This window comes from Rhinatrema bivittatum, chromosome 2 (genome assembly GCF_901001135.1).
Source record: "Rhinatrema bivittatum chromosome 2, aRhiBiv1.1, whole genome shotgun sequence".
NCBI classification, from domain to species: domain Eukaryota; kingdom Metazoa; phylum Chordata; class Amphibia; order Gymnophiona; family Rhinatrematidae; genus Rhinatrema; species Rhinatrema bivittatum.
The window spans coordinates 400,829,786-400,848,793 of NC_042616.1; the positions used below are offsets into that span (position 1 = coordinate 400,829,786).

Here is a 19,008-nt window from a genome sequence, read left to right on the forward strand (position 1 = left end):
TGAAGAGAAGGCTTAGTGGGACGGGCTGACACACCCCTCCTATAGGAATTTTAACTACAAAGGACCTGCGGGTCCGCCGACACTGTCACCCCTGCCCGTAGTTAAAGAAGAGGCCTACCGGAGCCGGCACACCCCTCCCAGCAGTTGCTTAATACAAAGGCCCCATACATCCTCTGGTGCCTGCAGCAGAAGAGGAGGCCTGGATTGTGAGAGTGCCAGTGAATGAGTGTGTGTATGAGGAGGGGAGAGCAAGTGAGAGTGTGTCTGTATATGAGGGAGAGAGAGTCAGTTAGTGTTTGTGTGTCTGTATATGTGGGGGGAAGAGAGTCAGTGTGTCTGTGTAAGGGGGGAGAGAGAGCCAGTTAGTGTTTATGAGGGGGAAGAGAGTCAGTTAGTGTTAGTGTGTCTGTGTATGAGGGGGAAGAGAGTCAGTTAGTGTTAGTGAGTCTGTGTATGAGGAGGAAGAGAGTCAGTTAGTGTTAGTGTGTCTGTGTATGAGGGGGAAGAGAGTCAGTTAGTGTTAGTGTGTCTGTGTATGAGGGAGAAGAGAGTCAGTTAGTGTTAGTGTGTCTGTGTAAGAGGGGGAGAGAGAGCCAGTTAGTGTTTATGAGAGGAAGAGAGTCAGTTAGTGTTAGTGTGTCTGTGTATGAGGGGGAAGAGAGTCAGTTAGTGTTAGTGTGTCTGTGTAAGAGGGGGGGAGAGAGAGCCAGTTAGTGTTTATGAGAGGAAGAGAGTCAGTTAGTGTTAGTGTGTCTGTGTATGAGGGGGAAGAGAGTCAGTTAGTGTTAGTGTGTCTGTGTAAGAGGGGGGGGAGAGAGAGCCAGTTAGTGTTTATGAGAGGAAGAGAGTCAGTTAGTGTTAGTGTGTCTGTGTATGAGGGGGAAGAGAGTCAGTTAGTGTTAGTGTGTCTGTGTAAGAGGGGGAAGAGAGTCAGTTAGTGTTTATGAGAGGAAGAGAGTCAGTTAGTGTTAGTGTGTCTGTGTATGAGGGGGAAGAGAGTCAGTTAGTGTTAGTGTGTCTGTGTAAGGGGGGAGAGAGAGCCAGTTAGTGTTTATGAGAGGAAGAGAGTCAGTTAGTGTTAGTGTGTCTGTGTATGAGGGGGAAGAGAGTCAGTTAGTGTTAGTGTGTCTGTGTAAGAGGGGGAGAGAGAGCCAGTTAGTGTTTATGAGAGGAAGAGAGTCAGTTAGTGTTAGTGTGTCTGTGTATGAGGGGGAGTGAGAGAGTCAGTTAGTGTTAGTGTGTCTGTGTAAGGGGGGAAGAGATAGCCAGTTAGTGTTTATGAGTGGGAGAGAACCATTTAGTGTTTATGAGGGGGAGAGAGTCAATTAGTGTTAGTGTGTCTGTGTATGAGGGGGAGTGAGAGAGTCAGTTAGTGTTAGTGTGTCTGTATATGAGGGGGGAAGAGAGTCAGTTAGTGTTAGTGTGTCTGTGTATGAGGGGGAGTGAGAGAGTCAGTTAGTGTTAGTGTGTCTGTGTATGAGGGGGAGTGAGAGAGTCAGTTAGTGTTAGTGTGTCTGTGTAAGAGGGGGAGAGAGAGCCAGTTAGTGTTTATGAGAGGAAGAGAGTCAGTTAGTGTTAGTGTGTCTGTGTAAGAGGGGGAGAGAGAGCCAGTTAGTGTTTATGAGAGGAAGAGAGTCAGTTAGTGTTAGTGTGTCTGTGTATGAGGGGGAAGAGAGTCAGTTAGTGTTAGTGTGTCTGTGTAAGAGGGGGGGAGAGAGAGCCAGTTAGTGTTTATGAGAGGAAGAGAGTCAGTTAGTGTTAGTGTGTCTGTGTATGAGGGGGAAGAGAGTCAGTTAGTGTTAGTGTGTCTGTGTAAGAGGGGGGGAGAGAGAGCCAGTTAGTGTTTATGAGAGGAAGAGAGTCAGTTAGTGTTAGTGTGTCTGTGTATGAGGGGGAAGAGAGTCAGTTAGTGTTAGTGTGTCTGTGTAAGAGGGGGAAGAGAGTCAGTTAGTGTTTATGAGAGGAAGAGAGTCAGTTAGTGTTAGTGTGTCTGTGTATGAGGGGGAAGAGAGTCAGTTAGTGTTAGTGTGTCTGTGTAAGGGGGGAGAGAGAGCCAGTTAGTGTTTATGAGAGGAAGAGAGTCAGTTAGTGTTAGTGTGTCTGTGTATGAGGGGGAAGAGAGTCAGTTAGTGTTAGTGTGTCTGTGTAAGAGGGGGAGAGAGAGCCAGTTAGTGTTTATGAGAGGAAGAGAGTCAGTTAGTGTTAGTGTGTCTGTGTATGAGGGGGAGTGAGAGAGTCAGTTAGTGTTAGTGTGTCTGTGTAAGGGGGGAAGAGATAGCCAGTTAGTGTTTATGAGTGGGAGAGAACCATTTAGTGTTTATGAGGGGGAGAGAGTCAATTAGTGTTAGTGTGTCTGTGTATGAGGGGGAGTGAGAGAGTCAGTTAGTGTTAGTGTGTCTGTATATGAGGGGGGAAGAGAGTCAGTTAGTGTTAGTGTGTCTGTGTATGAGGGGGAGTGAGAGAGTCAGTTAGTGTTAGTGTGTCTGTGTATGAGGGGGAGTGAGAGAGTCAGTTAGTGTTAGTGTGTCTGTGTAAGAGGGGGAGAGAGAGCCAGTTAGTGTTTATGAGAGGAAGAGAGTCAGTTAGTGTTAGTGTGTCTGTGTAAGGGGGGGGAGAGAGAGCCAGTTAGTGTTTATGAGAGGAAGAGAGTCAGTTAGTGTTAGTGAGTCTGTGTATGAGGGGGAAGAGAGTCAGTTAGTGTTAGTGTGTCTGTGTATGAGGGGGAAGAGAGTCAGTTAGTGTTAGTGTGTCTGTGTAAGAGGGGGAGAGAGAGCCAGTTAGTGTTTATGAGAGGAAGAGAGTCAGTTAGTGTTAGTGTGTCTGTATATGAGGGGGGAAGAGAGTCAGTTAGTGTTAGTGTGTCTGTGTATGAGGGGGAGTGAGAGAGTCAGTTAGTGTTAGTGTGTCTGTGTATGAGGGGGAAAGGAGTCAGTGTTAGTGTGTCTGTGTAAGAGGGGGAGAGAGAGCCAGTTAGTGTTTATGAGAGGAAGAGAGTCAGTTAGTGTTAGTGTGTCTGTGTAAGGGGGGGGAGAGAGAGCCAGTTAGTGTTTATGAGAGGAAGAGAGTCAGTTAGTGTTAGTGTGTCTGTGTATGAGGGGGAAGAGAGTCAGTTAGTGTTAGTGAGTCTGTGTATGAGGGGGAAGAGAGTCAGTTAGTGTTAGTGTGTCTGTGTATGAGGGGGAAGAGAGTCAGTTAGTGTTAGTGTGTCTGTGTATGAGGGGGAAGAGAGTCAGTTAGTGTTTATGAGAGGAAGAGAGTCAGTTAGTGTTAGTGTGTCTGTGTATGAGGGGGAAGAGAGTCAGTTAGTGTTAGTGTGTCTGTGTAAGGGGGGAGAGAGAGCCAGTTAGTGTTTATGAGAGGAAGAGAGTCAGTTAGTGTTAGTGTGTCTGTGTATGAGGGGGAAGAGAGTCAGTTAGTGTTAGTGTGTCTGTGTAAGAGGGGGAGAGAGAGCCAGTTAGTGTTTATGAGAGGAAGAGAGTCAGTTAGTGTTAGTGTGTCTGTGTAAGGGGGGGAGAGAGAGCCAGTTAGTGTTTATGAGAGGAAGAGAGTCAGTTAGTGTTAGTGTGTCTGTGTATGAGGGGGAGTGAGAGAGTCAGTTAGTGTTAGTGTGTCTGTGTAAGGGGGGAAGAGATAGCCAGTTAGTGTTTATGAGGGGGAGAGAACCATTTAGTGTTTATGAGGGGGAGAGAGTCAATTAGTGTTAGTGTGTCTGTGTATGAGGGGGAGTGAGAGAGTCAGTTAGTGTTAGTGTGTCTGTGTATGAGGGGGAGTGAGAGAGTCAGTTAGTGTTAGTGTGTCTGTATATGAGGGGGGAAGAGAGTCAGTTAGTGTTAGTGTGTCTGTGTATGAGTGAAAGTGAGAGAGTCAGTTAGTGTTAGTGTGTCTGTATATGAGGGGGGAAGAGAGTCAGTTAGTGTTAGTGTGTCTGTGTATGAGTGAAAGTGAGAGAGTCAGTTAGTGTTAGTGTGTCTGTGTATGAGGGGGAGTGAGAGAGTTAGTTAGTGTTAGTGTGTCTGTATATGAGGGGGGAAGAGAGTCAGTTAGTGTTAGTGTGTCTGTGTATGAGGGGGAGTGAGAGAGTCAGTTAGTGTTAGTGTGTCTGTATATGAGGGGGGAAGAGAGTCAGTTAGTGTTAGTATGTCTGTGTATGAGGGGGAAGAGAGTCAGTGTTAGTGTGTCTGTGTATGAGGGGGAAGAGAGTCAGTTAGTGTTAGTGTGTCTGTATATGAGGGGGGAATAGAGTCAGTTAGTGTTAGTGTGTCTGTGTATGAGGGGGAAGAGAGTCAGTTAGTGTTAGTGTGTCTGTGTATGAGGGGGGAAGAGAGTCAGTTAGTGTTTATGAGAGGAAGAGAGTCAGTTAGTGTTAGTGTGTCTGTGTATGAGGGGGAAGAGAGTCAGTTAGTGTTAGTGTGTCTGTGTAAGGGGGGAGAGAGAGCCAGTTAGTGTTTATGAGAGGAAGAGAGTCAGTTAGTGTTAGTGTGTCTGTGTATGAGGGGGAAGAGAGTCAGTTAGTGTTAGTGTGTCTGTGTAAGAGGGGGAGAGAGAGCCAGTTAGTGTTTATGAGAGGAAGAGAGTCAGTTAGTGTTAGTGTGTCTGTGTAAGGGGGGGAGAGAGAGCCAGTTAGTGTTTATGAGAGGAAGAGAGTCAGTTAGTGTTAGTGTGTCTGTGTATGAGGGGGAGTGAGAGAGTCAGTTAGTGTTAGTGTGTCTGTGTAAGGGGGGAAGAGATAGCCAGTTAGTGTTTATGAGGGGGAGAGAACCATTTAGTGTTTATGAGGGGGAGAGAGTCAATTAGTGTTAGTGTGTCTGTGTATGAGGGGGAGTGAGAGAGTCAGTTAGTGTTAGTGTGTCTGTGTATGAGGGGGAGTGAGAGAGTCAGTTAGTGTTAGTGTGTCTGTATATGAGGGGGGAAGAGAGTCAGTTAGTGTTAGTGTGTCTGTGTATGAGTGAAAGTGAGAGAGTCAGTTAGTGTTAGTGTGTCTGTATATGAGGGGGGAAGAGAGTCAGTTAGTGTTAGTGTGTCTGTGTAAGAGGGGGAGAGAGAGCCAATTAGTGTTAGTGTATCTGTGTATGAGGGGGAGAGATATCCAGTTAGTGTGTATGAGGGGGAGAGAGAGCCAGTTAGGGGCAGATTTTAAAACCTACGCACATGGCCTACATTTGTGCGCGCTACCCGGCGCGCACAAATGTACACCCGATTTTATAACATGCGCGCGCCGCAGCGCACATATTATAAAATCCAGGGTCCCCCCATCTTCCCCTACCTGTCCCGCCCCCCAGCCTGAAAAAAAAATACCCCCATACCTTTATCCCAGAATTCACTCCTGCCAGAGGCAGGTATAACTTGCGTGTGCTGGCCGAGTGCTAGCACGTGATCCCCAGGCCCAGCAGCCGAAGAAAGGCCTCTGGCCACGCCCCCCAGACCACCCATTTTTTCAAGCCCCGGGACTTACGTGCGTCCCGAGGTTTTACGCGCACCGCCGGGCCTTTTGAAAATAGGCCCGGCGTGCGTAATCCATCTGGATTTACACGTGTAGGCTTTTTAAATCTGCTCCTTAGTGTTTATGAGGGGAAGAGAGTCAATTAGTGTTAGTGTGTCTGTGTATGAGGGGGAGAGAGAGTTAATGTTATTGCGTCTGTGTATGAGGAGGAGAGAGTCGTGTGTGTGTGTGTATGAGAGAAATTGAGAGTGAACATGTACAGTATGATCGTGTTTGAGAGAATGTGTGTGTGTGTGTGTGTGTGTGTGTGTGTGTGTGTGTGTGTGTGTGTGTGTGAGAAGAGATAGTTTGTTCTCCTTCCTCCTCCCCTTCTAATCCATGACAATTTCAGGGTGACTGGAAATCAAAAAGTTCCCAGGTATGGATGGCAGAGGATTTTTGTTCATACCAGTTAGTTTTTATTATTGGGTTATATTTGATGCTGCAGTTTTGAAATATTTTGTTATTTTTGGCAAATTTTTAAACATTTTAATGAGCTTTTTATATTATTGGATGTTCAAGATATTGTTGACTTTTTTAAATCCTGCATGTGTGACCAAGGTGAGATATTCCGCAAATATGTAGTTTCTGTGTATGGAGATGTAGCAGAAGGAAGTGTATTGGTGGTTTAGGGTCTGATGTTATATTTACAGTTTTGCTTTTTTATAGGTAGGACTGTAACTATTTGAATCTGGCAGTTAGTATATTATTGTATGGCAGGGGTACTTTTTCTGAAGGATTTTGGATTATACAATGTTCCTGGAAGTGGAGGGAATTGTTGCTGCTATTAATGAGGTAACATCAGCATATGAATATTTATTTTTGTATGGTGAGTGGTAAGGGGAAATGTCCTAGTTCAGCAGTTTTTTCTGACTCTGGGATTAAGCTCGTCAACTCAAGCTGCCGGTGACTGAGGAACATTGCATTGTTGTATTGCCACCTGCTCTTCCACTGAAAATAGAAAATGCACTCAAACTAGTAGGTGCCTTGTTGATTGAAAGTGCTTACTGAAATATTTTATATATGATATATTAAGTATTTAAAATGTGCACTATGGGGCAGATTTTCGAATCGGCGCGCACGGGGTACATTTGTGCGCGCTACCCGGCACACACAAATGTACACCCGATTTTATAACATGCGCGCGCTGCCGCACGCATGTTATAAAATCCAGGGTCGGCGCGCACAAGGGGGTGCACACTTGTGCACCTTGCGCATGCCGAGCCCTAAGGAAGCCCTTTCCTTCCGCTCCCCCCCACCTTCCCCTCCCTTCTCCTATCTAACCCGCCCCCCAGCCCTACCTAAATCCCCCCCCACCTTGTTTTCCTGCCTCTGGCAGGCGTAACTTGCGCGCACCGGCCAGCTGCCGACGAGCAAACCTCAGGCATGGCCGTTGTGCCAGAGGCCTCAGTCCTGCCCACGGACCGCTCCCAGATCGGCGCCACACCCACGACCCCGCCCCTTCCTGCCCCTTTTACAAAGCCCCAGGACATACGCGCATCCCGGGGCTTGTGCGTGCCGCAGAGCTATGCAAAATAGGCTCGGCGCGGGCAGGGGCAGGTTTTCGGGGTTACGCGCGTAACCCTTTGAAAATCTACCCCTATATTACAATGTTGGAACTTTCTATATTTGTGTCTTTTATTCCATAATTTCCTTACACTTAAGTGATCAAGAAGTGTGTGTGTGTGTGTGTGTGTGTGTGTGTGTGTGTGTAAAATTGTATACCCATGGGCCAGTATGGATAAAAATCCCCCAGGCCGATATTTTCCCATAATCCGCCCCTATTACCCATGATTGTTTTTTCCTTCAAGCTAACAAGTTTTATATTTTTAAACATGAAGCAACACCAGCCGACAATCTGACTAGACCATAAGGGTCAATGGGAAAAATATTGAGTCACAAGACATGCTACATAGCCAGGGGCATACCCCTTTAGTACTCTGAAAGTGATGTTAGGGTTTTTAAGTAATCACACAATTTGATAGGTAGCCAGTATAAGGCAAGCAGCAGTGGTATTGCTTTATTCCATCTCTTCACTCCTAGAACGACTGTAGCAGCAGTATTTTGGACTTAACTGCAACTAAGCCAACAGTTTCCCTGGAAGCCCAAAATAAACTATGTTGCAATAATCAAGATGAGACAGCACCACTGCATGCATCATACATCTATGCTATCTAACCAATGGGCCGATACAGTAAAGTCCGCGGGAGAGCGGGCAAACGCCCACTCTCCCGTCACACGCACAGGCCACGCTCCTGTGCACGCGATTCAATATGCAAATCAGGCCCAGTGGTAAAAACAGGCAAAAGGAGGCGCTAGGGACACTAGCGCGTCCCTAGCACCTCCTTTTGGACCGGAGCTGCGGCTGTCAGCGGGTTTGACAGCCGACGCTCAATTTTGCCGGCATCGGTTCTCGAGCCTGCTGACAGCCACGGGTTCGGAAACCGGACGCCGGCAAAATTGAGCGTCCGGTTTTCGACCCACGAGCCGACTTCAATTTTATTTTATTTTTTTTTTACTTTTGGTAATTTTTGGGACCTCCGACTTAATATCGCCATGATATTAAGTCGGAGGGTGCACAGAAAAGCAGTTTTTACTGCTTTTCTGTGCACTTTCCTGGTGCCCGAAGAAATTAGCAGCTACCTTTGGGTAGGCGCTAATTTCTGAAAGCAAAATGTGCTGCTTGGCTGCATATTTTGTTTTCTGAATCACGTGGGAATACCTAATAGGGCCATCAACATGCATTTGCATGTTGCGGGCGCTATAAGGTTCGGGGGGTTGGACGTGCGTTTTCAGCCCCTTACTGAATAAGGGGTAACGCTAGCGCGTCGAAAACACGCGTCCAGTTGAGGGTTAACAGTGCGCTCCATTGCGCTCTGTATTGGCCCGCAAGTGAAGACTGATATATGCCTTCTTAACCAAGGTCAATCATTAATAGAGAGGAAAGCAAAATAATCCCACTTTCAGACAAGGCACTATCTGAGTACCACACAACAAAGGCATGAGTTGGAAGAAGGCGACTCTGTTTAACCTATCCACAATAGCTCACTTATGGGTGGGATAGTGAGAGAACAACCTAAGCAAACTAAATCAATCGCAAAATCTCCCGAAAATGCAGCACAAATATGCTTTTACGAGTGTGACACACATAGTGACCAACACAGAACATTACAAATTATAGAGTGAGGAATTATAAACTAAGCTGTTCGATTTTGAGCAATCTGCTGAGCTGAAATATGGAGCAAAAAAAATCATAAAATAATTTTTTTTTTTAACACAGCTATTCTTAATGTTCATGTCCTTTACTCTTCTTTTATGAGTACATTTTCAAAGGCTTAGACACCTTTTCCACAGATGGTTGTTGGTGCTGACTGTTGCTAAGTGGACTTTTAGCCGCAATAAAATTTCCACATACTTTTGTCCACATAGAAGAGAGATGTTCCTGGGCCATTTAAAAGACATGTTTGGAAACTAATGGGTAGATTTTAAAATGTGTATGTGCACATCCATGTGTGCGAGCTTCCCGACATGCACACAAGGAGCGGACTGGGAAGGAGTGTCCCTACACCTCTATCTAAACTCCCTCCCTCTTCCCCTCTCCTCTACTCCCTAACCCCTGCCTATTTTTTGGGGAGGGTTTGTTTCAGAAGTTACTTCAGGTCCCCAGGCTGAAGTAAGTTGCGCGCGCCCTAGTTTTCAGGACAGCATTCAATGGCACTGTCCCGGCCCACCCCCGGCAGTTGTGCGCGTACCGGAGTTTACTCGCATGGCCAGGCCTCTTTGAAAATTCGCCCGGTGCATGCAAGGCCCGGCCACTCATGTAAACCCCGGGAATTTACGCTCGCAGGTTTTTTAAAATCTACCCTTAAGTGCATATATTTCAATTCTCAAAATGTAAGCACGTAATAGACAGGCTTTAGATGTGTTATACCATCATTTAACACCATGTAAGCATATACGTATACTTTTATCCACATGAGAAGCAAATATTCAAACACATTGTACACAAGTACTGTGTATTTGAAAACTGGCTCAGTTTGTGCAGGCTGAAAAGAATATGTGTACATTGCCAGTTAGGTTCCCTACTGAAAATTTCAATATGTTTCCAGCAAAATAGCAAACTTTAGACCTTCAACTCCACTATTAAATGTTCTGTTCAACTGTGACTTTTGCTAAAATAATGGCTGTCATATTTGTCAAGAATAGAGTTGCCAGCTGGCTCCAGATTTTCAGGACAGGCTGATCCAGTTCTGGTTTTACTCTCTGGCATGCAGGTACTTATATAGCCTGGATTTTATTAGGGAATGCAAAAGGTAAATCAGAATAAGTCCCAGCATGCAATGGGTAAGACCAGGACTGGATCAACCTGTCCTGAAAATCTGAAGCCAGCTGGTAACCCTAGTCAAGAAGTGGTATCTTGCAAAATGTCCAGCTAATATTGCCAATGCACTTCACTCTGATGAAGAGGTAAATGAGTGTGCTCCATATGCATCACATATCACCATCTGCATAGCATCTGCACCTTCAAGAGCAGTGGATGCAAGAGTAAAGCAGCCCTAGTGCTCCCTTGGATTCTTGATGTTCTGGGCAAAGGGATATTCCCCTATCATTTCCTACTGAGCAAAAGATCGAAGAATACACTAACCTTGTAAAACTGTTTGCCACAGTTTATAAACAGGGCTTACTGCATACTATCAAAGTGATAAAAGTATCTAAGGGATGGATAAGTTAATGTAAATCAGAAGTCACACCTCAAAACATCAGTACAAAAGCAGAGGTTCAACACTACTTGTTTTTCAGTTTCTCATAATGCTATACATACTTCATAGGAAAATAAATACAAATGTTAAAGACGAAAACACTAAATCAGTAGTCCCTGAATGTTTTTCCACTGCTAGCTGCTCTCTCTAGGCCTTCACTCCATGCAGGGTAGAAAAGAGCAGCATCCAGTGCACAGCTGGAGAGGAAGGCAAAGCTGCCAGAAAGGGAAATGCTCAGGAATCTTGCACAGCTCGGATTTTCAGCTGAAAAATGGATTCTTTAGTTTTCATAGCTTAAGCTCATTGACAGTATATACCTAGCCATACGAAAGCGGCAAAAAGAAATCATAATGAAAAACTTTTACTGAGCTGCAAATGTAATGGTGTGAAAAGACAGATGCAAACTATTTTAGTAAAGACCCTTGACTGAAATTTAAACATGGCCAGTCACAGTCCAAGTAGTATGTTGACTCCATGTCAACTGGATGGACTGAGTTAGCTCTAATTTTACCCCAATGGAATTATGAACTTGCAGTTCCCATTTATTTATTGTTTTAAGGCAAGACTGTGGAGCCATAGCCATGCAGGCTGAATCAGCCTATCTAGATTCAGTCGAACCAGATGGCAGTACTTCGCAGTAGTTTGGGAAAATCAATCTTACCTTCTCCATCAGACTCTGCTGAGCTCCAGCCAGAACACTGACAAATCCCTCCACGGTGCTGAGAAAGTCCTGCCGAAAGTTAGCTGCCTGCTGTGCCACCCCCAGCTCTCCCCAGCCGTGGTCCACAGTCTTGAGGGCAGGAATAAAAATATCAGACAGCAAGTGCTCAACACTCTTCAACAAGCCACCCTCAGAGGTGTCCAGCACATTGAAATTCACCTCCTATAAAAGATTACATAATTGGTATTGTTTATAATAAAAGTAAAAAAAAAAAAAAAAAGATAAAACTGCAGGGTCTAATTTTGCACTGAAAAGCAAAAGAAGACATGTTACATTGCTAACACTGCACTGAAAATGTGATCTCATGGTTCAGGGTTTTCCATTCACCCCAATGATAATAGAAAGTGGTGATGTGTCCAGGTTAAATCCTGGCTTAAAACAATCCACTTGACTTACCCCAAGGTCCCAATGGCCACATTTAGGAGATCATTCTCAAGGGAGTTACGCATGTAAAAATTAGCAATATATGCATGCGAGTAGCTTGTACATGTCTTTTTTTAAACATCAAAAGTACGCACATATTTTTTGTTTCGCACATACATCTACCTGCATAGAAATGGGCGGTCTAGGAGCATTCCTGGGCGGGGTTAAAACATCTGTATGCAAATTGCTATGTTATAAGAAATGTATGCAAATACATTAAATGTGCAGGAACAAATTGAATGTCCACACAAGGTTTAGAAGTAGGATATTTTCATTTTGAACGGCAACTCCACAGTGTATATGCCAGCAGTTAAAGATGCAAAGCGGGTCCCCCAACACGGACCCATGTTTCGCCGCGAGGCTGCGCCATTTTCTGAAGTGTATGAAGAACAACTTAATTGTGTTTGTCCCTCCCGACGCAGCCTCACAGCGAAACACGGGTCCGTGTCGGGGACCCGCTTTGCATCTTTAACTGCTGGCATATACACTGTGGAGTTGCCGTTCAAAATGAAAATATTCTACTTCTAAGCCTTGTGTGGACATTCAATTTTTTCCTGCACATTTTTTGCTTGCTGTGTTTGTTAACGTGCAGTAGTGCTCCTGTTTGTTGTTTGCACATACATTAAGCAACTTATTCACACAATTTTGCACCTGCTAATTATCTAAGTGCTATTGATAGCTGACTTGTCTGTTGTCTGCTAATATTGGTGGGGTGACTGGGTGAGTTGTGGGGAGTTCAAAGTGAAGTACTAGGAGGGTCTCAATAAATAGTGAAGGTATTGACATTCTGATGATTTCAAGTATGCACACATATTTTAAAAAATACCAACTTCGAGCAGTACTTTTAATTAATGGAGGTTAGACAGAAGAATTTGGCCGCAGGAAACGGGGTCAGCGGCGCCTGGCTGCGCTAAGAACAAGGTGGGTGGAGAGGCCTGCTCACGGAGATTAGCTCTGCGGGCAGGAATCGTAACAGTTGTCCATTATCACCCTTACTGTTTGTTCTTTCTCTCAATCCCTTGTTGAGGTGGACATAAACCTTGGATACTATTTGAGGGGTGATTATGGGGTGTTCTGAATTCAAACTTGCTGCTTTTGCAGATGATTTATTAGTTCACCTCATTGATCCGATTAACTCTCTAGCAGCGTTGATATCGGAATTTTCTTTGCTTGGATTGTTTTCTGGTTCCAATTTAAAATTTGGTTTCGGAAGCACTTGGAGCTTCTCTTATAGTAGGTACTCTGTGGAGACAGAGCTTCCCTCTACGGTGGACTGAGGTCGTTTCAATACTTGGGGATTGCTCTCTCAGTTGAGATGGACAAAGTATACAAACTTAATGCTTATCCTTTGCTTTCTCAGACAAGGGCTAAGTTACAAGCTTGACATTCGCTTTCTTTGTCTTTGGTAAGCAGAGGTAATTTATTTAAGATGGTTCTGTTCCCTAAATGGCTCTACATGCTCAAATTGCTTCCTACCCAGATCCACCCTAAAGACTTTAAAAGATTGTATAGAGATATTTCTAAATTTCTGTGGCACGACAGTAAACCTAGGGTTGGTATATATCACCTAATGGGGGCATGGGATACTGGTGGTGTAGGATTTCCGGATTTGGAACAGTACGATTGGGCATGTCAATTATGTCATATTAGGGATTGGCTCTGAGATTCCTCTTGCTATACCCCAGCAGATGCTGAGAGGCATTTGGTTTCCCAGAACGTTTGTGTGAGTGAATGTGAGCAGTAACAAATGTGAGAGGTTGTGTGTGTGCAGTAGCATGTAAACAATAGCATGTGTGAAAGTTTGTGGGTGTGTGTGCATGTGAGTGATGCTGCATGAGTCCATGGAGGTAGCTGATGCTGCCCGCACATCCCAGGAACAGCGAGAGCATGAGAGAAAGCTTGTGGTTGAGCATGTCTGTGTGTGAGTGTGAGTGAGAGAGAGGGATTGGGAGCCAGCTTGTGTATGCCTGAGAGAGAGAGAGATTGGGAGGGACTGGGAGCCTGCTTGTGTGTGTGCCTATGTGGGAGAGAGAGAGAGAGATTGGGAACCTATGTGTGTGTGTCTGTGAGAGAGGGAGATTGGGAGCCTGCTTACGTGTGTGCTTGTGTGAGACAGAGAGAGAAATTGGGAGCCTACTTGTGTGTGCCTGTGTAAGAGAAAGAGAGACTGGGATCCTGCTTGTGTGTGCCTGTGTGAGAGAGAGATAGAGATTGGGAGCCTGCTTGTGTGTGTGCCTGTGAGAGAGTGAGATTAGGAGCCTGCTTGTGTGTGTGTGCCAGTAAGAGAGAGAGAGCGTGAGAGAGATTGTGAGCTTACTGGTATGTATGCCTGTCAGAGAGAGAAAGAAACTGGGAGCCTGCTTGTGTATGTGCCTGTGTGAGAGAGAGAGATTGGGAGTCTAACTGTGTGTGTATTTGTGTGAGCTTGCATGGCTGTGAAAGCCTATATGTCAGTACAGGCTCTCAGAGGCATGCACGCTCACACATAATAGGGTTGATTTTATAACATGCGTGAGCTACCCGGTGCGCGCACATGTACACCTGATTTTATAACTTGCGCGCGCAAGCACACGCAAGTTATAAAGTCAGGGGTCGGCGCATGCAAGGGGGTGCACAATTGTGCACCTTGAGCGCGCCAAGCCGTGCTGTTTTCCCCGTTCCCTTCTCCCCTAATCTAACCTTCCCACACCCTCCCATAACCTTTCCCCCCCAGCCCTACTTTAACACCCGCCCCCCCCCCCCCCGACTTTTATTTTATCTTTTGCACACGCCAGCAGCCTGCTGGCATGAGATCCTCCAACACAGCAGTAATGGCCGCTGAGTAGGAGGCCTCTGGTCCCGCCCCCGCCCTGCTCCGCCTCGCCCTTTTTTGCAAGTCCCAGGACTTATACGTGTCCCGGGGATTTACGCGCGTAGGGCTTTTAAAATCCGGCACAGCACAGGTGTGTGTGTGTGTGTGTGTGTGTGTGTGTGTGTGTGTGTGTGTGTGAGTGAGTGAGAGAGAGAGAGAGAGAGAGAGAAAGAGAAGATAATGTTTGTGTAGCCCTCCCTCAACCAATCCACAACAATCTCAGGGGGACTGGAAACCAAAATATCCCAGGTATAGAGAGCAGAAGTTTTTAAAGTCCTTATTTTAATTATTCGGTGATATTTGATGTTTCTATTGTTTTGAAATATTTTATTGTTGTTTTGGGAAATATAATTTTTTAATTATTGGATTTTTTTGGTTGTTTTAACATTTATTCTTTTTATTAGTATCATTTTAATATTGCGAATGTTTTAAGTCTTAATTTTATTGCTTGATGTTTTGCAAGGAAAGATGATGTTTCTGTTTTTACATTATTGCACTGCATAATACAGTCAGGCTTGTGGTTTCCAGTTCAGTTTTTATTGGCACATTTTTATTTATACTTTATGGCCTTTCTATTTTGCTTTGGTGAGGGTCTGTCTCGTGTAATGTTAATTCTTGCTGTGAAAATGATGGAATTCTCATCACTGGCTTTTATAGCATTATGGTCATCCCTTCTTCATTTCATTTTAACAAAGATTTGCTCTTTATTAATTTCACCTGCATGCAGAAAGCAGTTTGAATGTTATTTCCAAAAATATTTTTTCATACACGTTTTATTCTCATTGCTATTAGTAGATATTAGGTGATTATTTTAAGCAAGGGATGCACTTAGCTAATGTTCTCTTTAAGGATTGGGTTGCTGTGAGCATAAAAGTAAATAGGCTTTTTTTTTGTTTATTCTTTATTTTATTAAATTTTCATTTATACGTTACAAGCATGTCTTGCAATATGAAATTTCAGAACATGAATGTAAATGTAAAACTCATAAGTAACCAGGAAAAATAATCACCGTTGATATTTACATATACATATTCTTCATCCTCTGTAAGAAAATAAGAGAAGTAGTCTATTTAAAGAGCACTACAAACATATATTAATAACAAGAAAAAAGTAAGCATTCCCCTATTTAACTTTAATCAGCTGGTGCTTCAGTCCCTAGTAACGACTTAAGATGTTCCGGGTCAGTAAATTGGTAGTTTTGCCCTTTAAACTTAATGGCACACCTACAAGGGTAATTAAGTAATAATTGTCCCCCCTTATCAATTACTTCTTTCCTTAAAGCTAGAAATGTCTTCCTATGAAGTTGTGTAACTCTGACGAGGTCTAGATATATCCAGATCCTCTGTCCGTAGAATGTTTTTAATCTATTTCGAAAGAAGAATTTCAAAACATTTTCTTTAGCTGAGATAAAAGCAAAATTTACCAACATAAATTCCTCTATTTTTAATATTCATATCCTCCTGTGATTTCTGAAGAAAGTCTGAAATATTCATAGATGTCTCAGCAATTGGTTTTTGTATATTTATCTCCTTATCTCCCAATATTATTTGATCTGAATCTTTTGTCTTTACCTTTGTTGTTACATTTACATAAAAGGCTCTCACAATTACAGGCATGCATTGTTCTGGTATTTTGAATATCTGTGTAATATAACTCCTAAAAAATTCCACTGGACTCATTTGATCAATAATTGGGACATTAATAACCCTCAAATTTAGAGAACAAATATAATTTTCTATATTTTCAAGCTTTATATGGAATTCTCCTTCTATTTTTATTTGTTGAAAGGAAAATTGGTTCTTACCTGCTAATTTTTGTTCCTGTAGTGCCACGGATCAGTCCAGACTCCTGGGTTCTGTCCACTCACCAGCAGATGGAGGCAGAAAAAGTTCCAACTAACTCCGCCCCTTCCGTGAGGTGAACCTACAGTACGTCAGTATTTAAATGTAACAAAGCAGAAGAACTAAAAAACCTAAGTAGCTAACTGCTATAAACTGGGAGAACATTCCATAAGAACCAGATTCACTGACCCAAACAGCAGCAGAGCACCTAACAACATATAACAAGCATTATGTGAAAATACTTATCTGCAAAATAAACAACAAGAATGCGCGGACTCTCCTTTATCTCCAAACTGAAAAAGGCGGGACTCTGGACTGATCTGTGGTACTACAGGAATGAAAATTAGCAGGTAAGAACCAATTTTCCTTTCCCTGTACGTACCCGGATCAGTCCAGACTCCTGGGATGTACCAGAGCTCCTTTACCTAGGGTGGACCCTGAGAGTCCCGCTCGGATCACCGCATCACCAAAACCCCCAAATCCTGGAGCCTGAACATCCAGGTGATAATGTCTTGCAAAAGTATGTAAAGACTTCCAAGTCGCCGCCCTACAAATCTCATGCGGAGATAGTTGCTGACACTCCGCCCAGGAAGTTGCTTGAGACTGAGTAGCGTGAGCACGAAGACCAGACGGAAGCGACTGACCATGAAGTAAGTATGCCGAACCAATAGCTTCTTTTAGCCATTGGGCTATAGTAGCCCTAGATGCTTTGTGCCCTCTCTTGGGACCGCTACAGAGCACAAAAGATGGTCTGACATGCGAAAACTATTAATGACCTCGAGATAACGCAATAGAGAGCACCGCACATCTAGCCTTCTCAAATCTCTAGACTGAGGATCCGAAGGCTGTGAATCAGGAAAAGATGGCAGATCAATCGACCGATTCAAGTGAAAAGAAGAAACCACCTTTGGAAGAAATGCCGGAACAGTCCTCAAAGGAACTCCAGAATCTGTAATTCTTAAAAATGGTTCTCTACAAGATAAAGCCTAAAGCTCAGAAATCCTACGGGCCGAAGAAATAGCTACCAGAAAAATCACCTTTAAGATAAGGTATTTAAGAGTAGCCCTCTTTAGAGGCTCAAAGGGCACAGCACAAAGAGCTTTAAGAACCAAATTTAAACTCCATGAAGGGCAAGGATTTTTGAAAGGAGGATGCAAGTGTTTTGCCCCCCGAAGAAAATGAGCCACATCAGGATGGGATGCCAGGGTAACTCCTTTTATCTTCCCACGGATGCAACCTAGAGCTGCCACCTGTACCCTGAGAGAGTTGCAAGATAAGCCCTTAGCCAGACCAGCCTGCAAAAAAAGACAAAATGTCAGGAATCAAAGCCCAAATAGGAACCACCTGATTCTCCTCACACCAGGATTCGAAAACTCCCCAAACCCTGACATAAGCCAGGGAAGTAGGGGTTTTTCTTGACCTCAGAAGAGTAGCAACCACCGCATCAGAATAACCCTTATCTTTCAAGTGCCGCCTTTCAAAAGCCATGCCACTAGAGAGAAGCGATCTACCTCTTCCAAACAAACGGGACCTTGGCAGAGAAGATTCGGAAGGTTCTGAAAGTGAAGCGGATCGTCCACTATGAGGTTGACAAGGTCTGCAAACCAAGGACGTCTCGGCCATTCCGGAGCTACCAGAATCACCTCCGAGGGATGAGATTCTATGCGCCGAAGAATTTTGCCGATTAGAGGCCAAGGAGGAAACACATAAAGCAGAATGCTCATTGGCCAGGAAAGAACCAAGGAATTGACTTCTTCTGCCCCTGGCTCTCGACGTCGACTGAAGAAGCGTGGAGCCTTGGAGTTCCGGAACGTTGCCATCAGGTCTATGCTCGGTGTGGACCATTTTTCGCATATGAGTTGAAATGCCTGCTCGGAAAGTTCCCACTCCCCAGGATCTAGACGATGGCGACTGAGAAAGTCTGCTTGAACATTGTCGAACCCGGCAATGTGAGACACTGCATTGCGAAGGAGATGTTCCGCCCATGCTATCAACAGCTGAGCCTCGAATGCGATTGATTGGCTCTTGGTTCTCCCTTGGCGGTTGATATAAGTGACTGTCGTTGCATTGTCGGAAAGGATTCTGACTGACTTCCCCTGAAGAAGCAGTAGAAAGGCCTATAAGGCTAGTCTCACCGCTCTGGTCTCCAAATGATTGATCGACCAACAAGATTCCTCTGGCGACCATTGCCCCTGAATAGACCTGTCGAGACAAACTGCCCCCCAGCCGGACAGACTGGCATCCGTCATGACTACTGTCCAAACTGGAGCCTCTAGGTCCACTCCACGATGCAAATTCTGCGATAGGAGCCACCAATCGAGACTGGAACGAGCAGTCTGTAAAAGGAAGGGGAAGATGAAATGGTTCCAACACCGGATTCCAGCGGGAGAGCAATGCTGACTGAAGTGGTCTAAAATAAGTAAATGCCCACAGAACTAAGTCCAAAGTGGAGGCCATGGAGCCTAGACCTGTAGATAATGCCAGACTTTGGGAGGAGACTTGGACAACAAGACCCGAATTTGACACTGTAGTTTGATGATCCGTTGTTCCGTGAGAAAAACTTTCCCCCGCCGGGTGTCGAACAGGGCTCCCAGAAATTCCAAGGACTGGGATGGTGCTAAGTGGCTCTTTGCCGGGTTGACAACCCAGCCCAATGACTGCAGAAGCTGAAGAACTCGAGACACAGTCAAGCGACAGAGATGTTCCGACTTCGTTCGAATGAGCCAATCATTGAGGTAGGGATGAACAAAGAATCCCTCTTTTCGGAGCTGTGCAGCTACTACAATCATTATTTTGGTAAAGGTCCTGGGTGCCGTGGTGAGACCGAAAGGAAGAGTGCAAAATTGAAAGTGGTTCCCCCAGAATCGAGAACTGCAGGAACTTCTGATGTTCAGAACAAATTCCTATGTGAAGATATGCCTCAATCAGGTCCA

The 19,008-nt window shown here is 44.6% G+C and overlaps 1 protein-coding gene across 1 annotated transcript in view; it reads right to left on the minus strand.

The window, feature by feature from the left end:
* DNAH5 (dynein axonemal heavy chain 5) overlaps positions 1-19,008 on the minus strand; it is a 640,276-nt gene that overhangs the window by 546,616 nt on the left and 74,652 nt on the right. Inside the window, 1 exon segment of the mRNA XM_029590044.1 lies at positions 10,901-11,122. Within this exon segment, the coding sequence (XP_029445904.1) occupies positions 10,901-11,122 (222 nt within the window).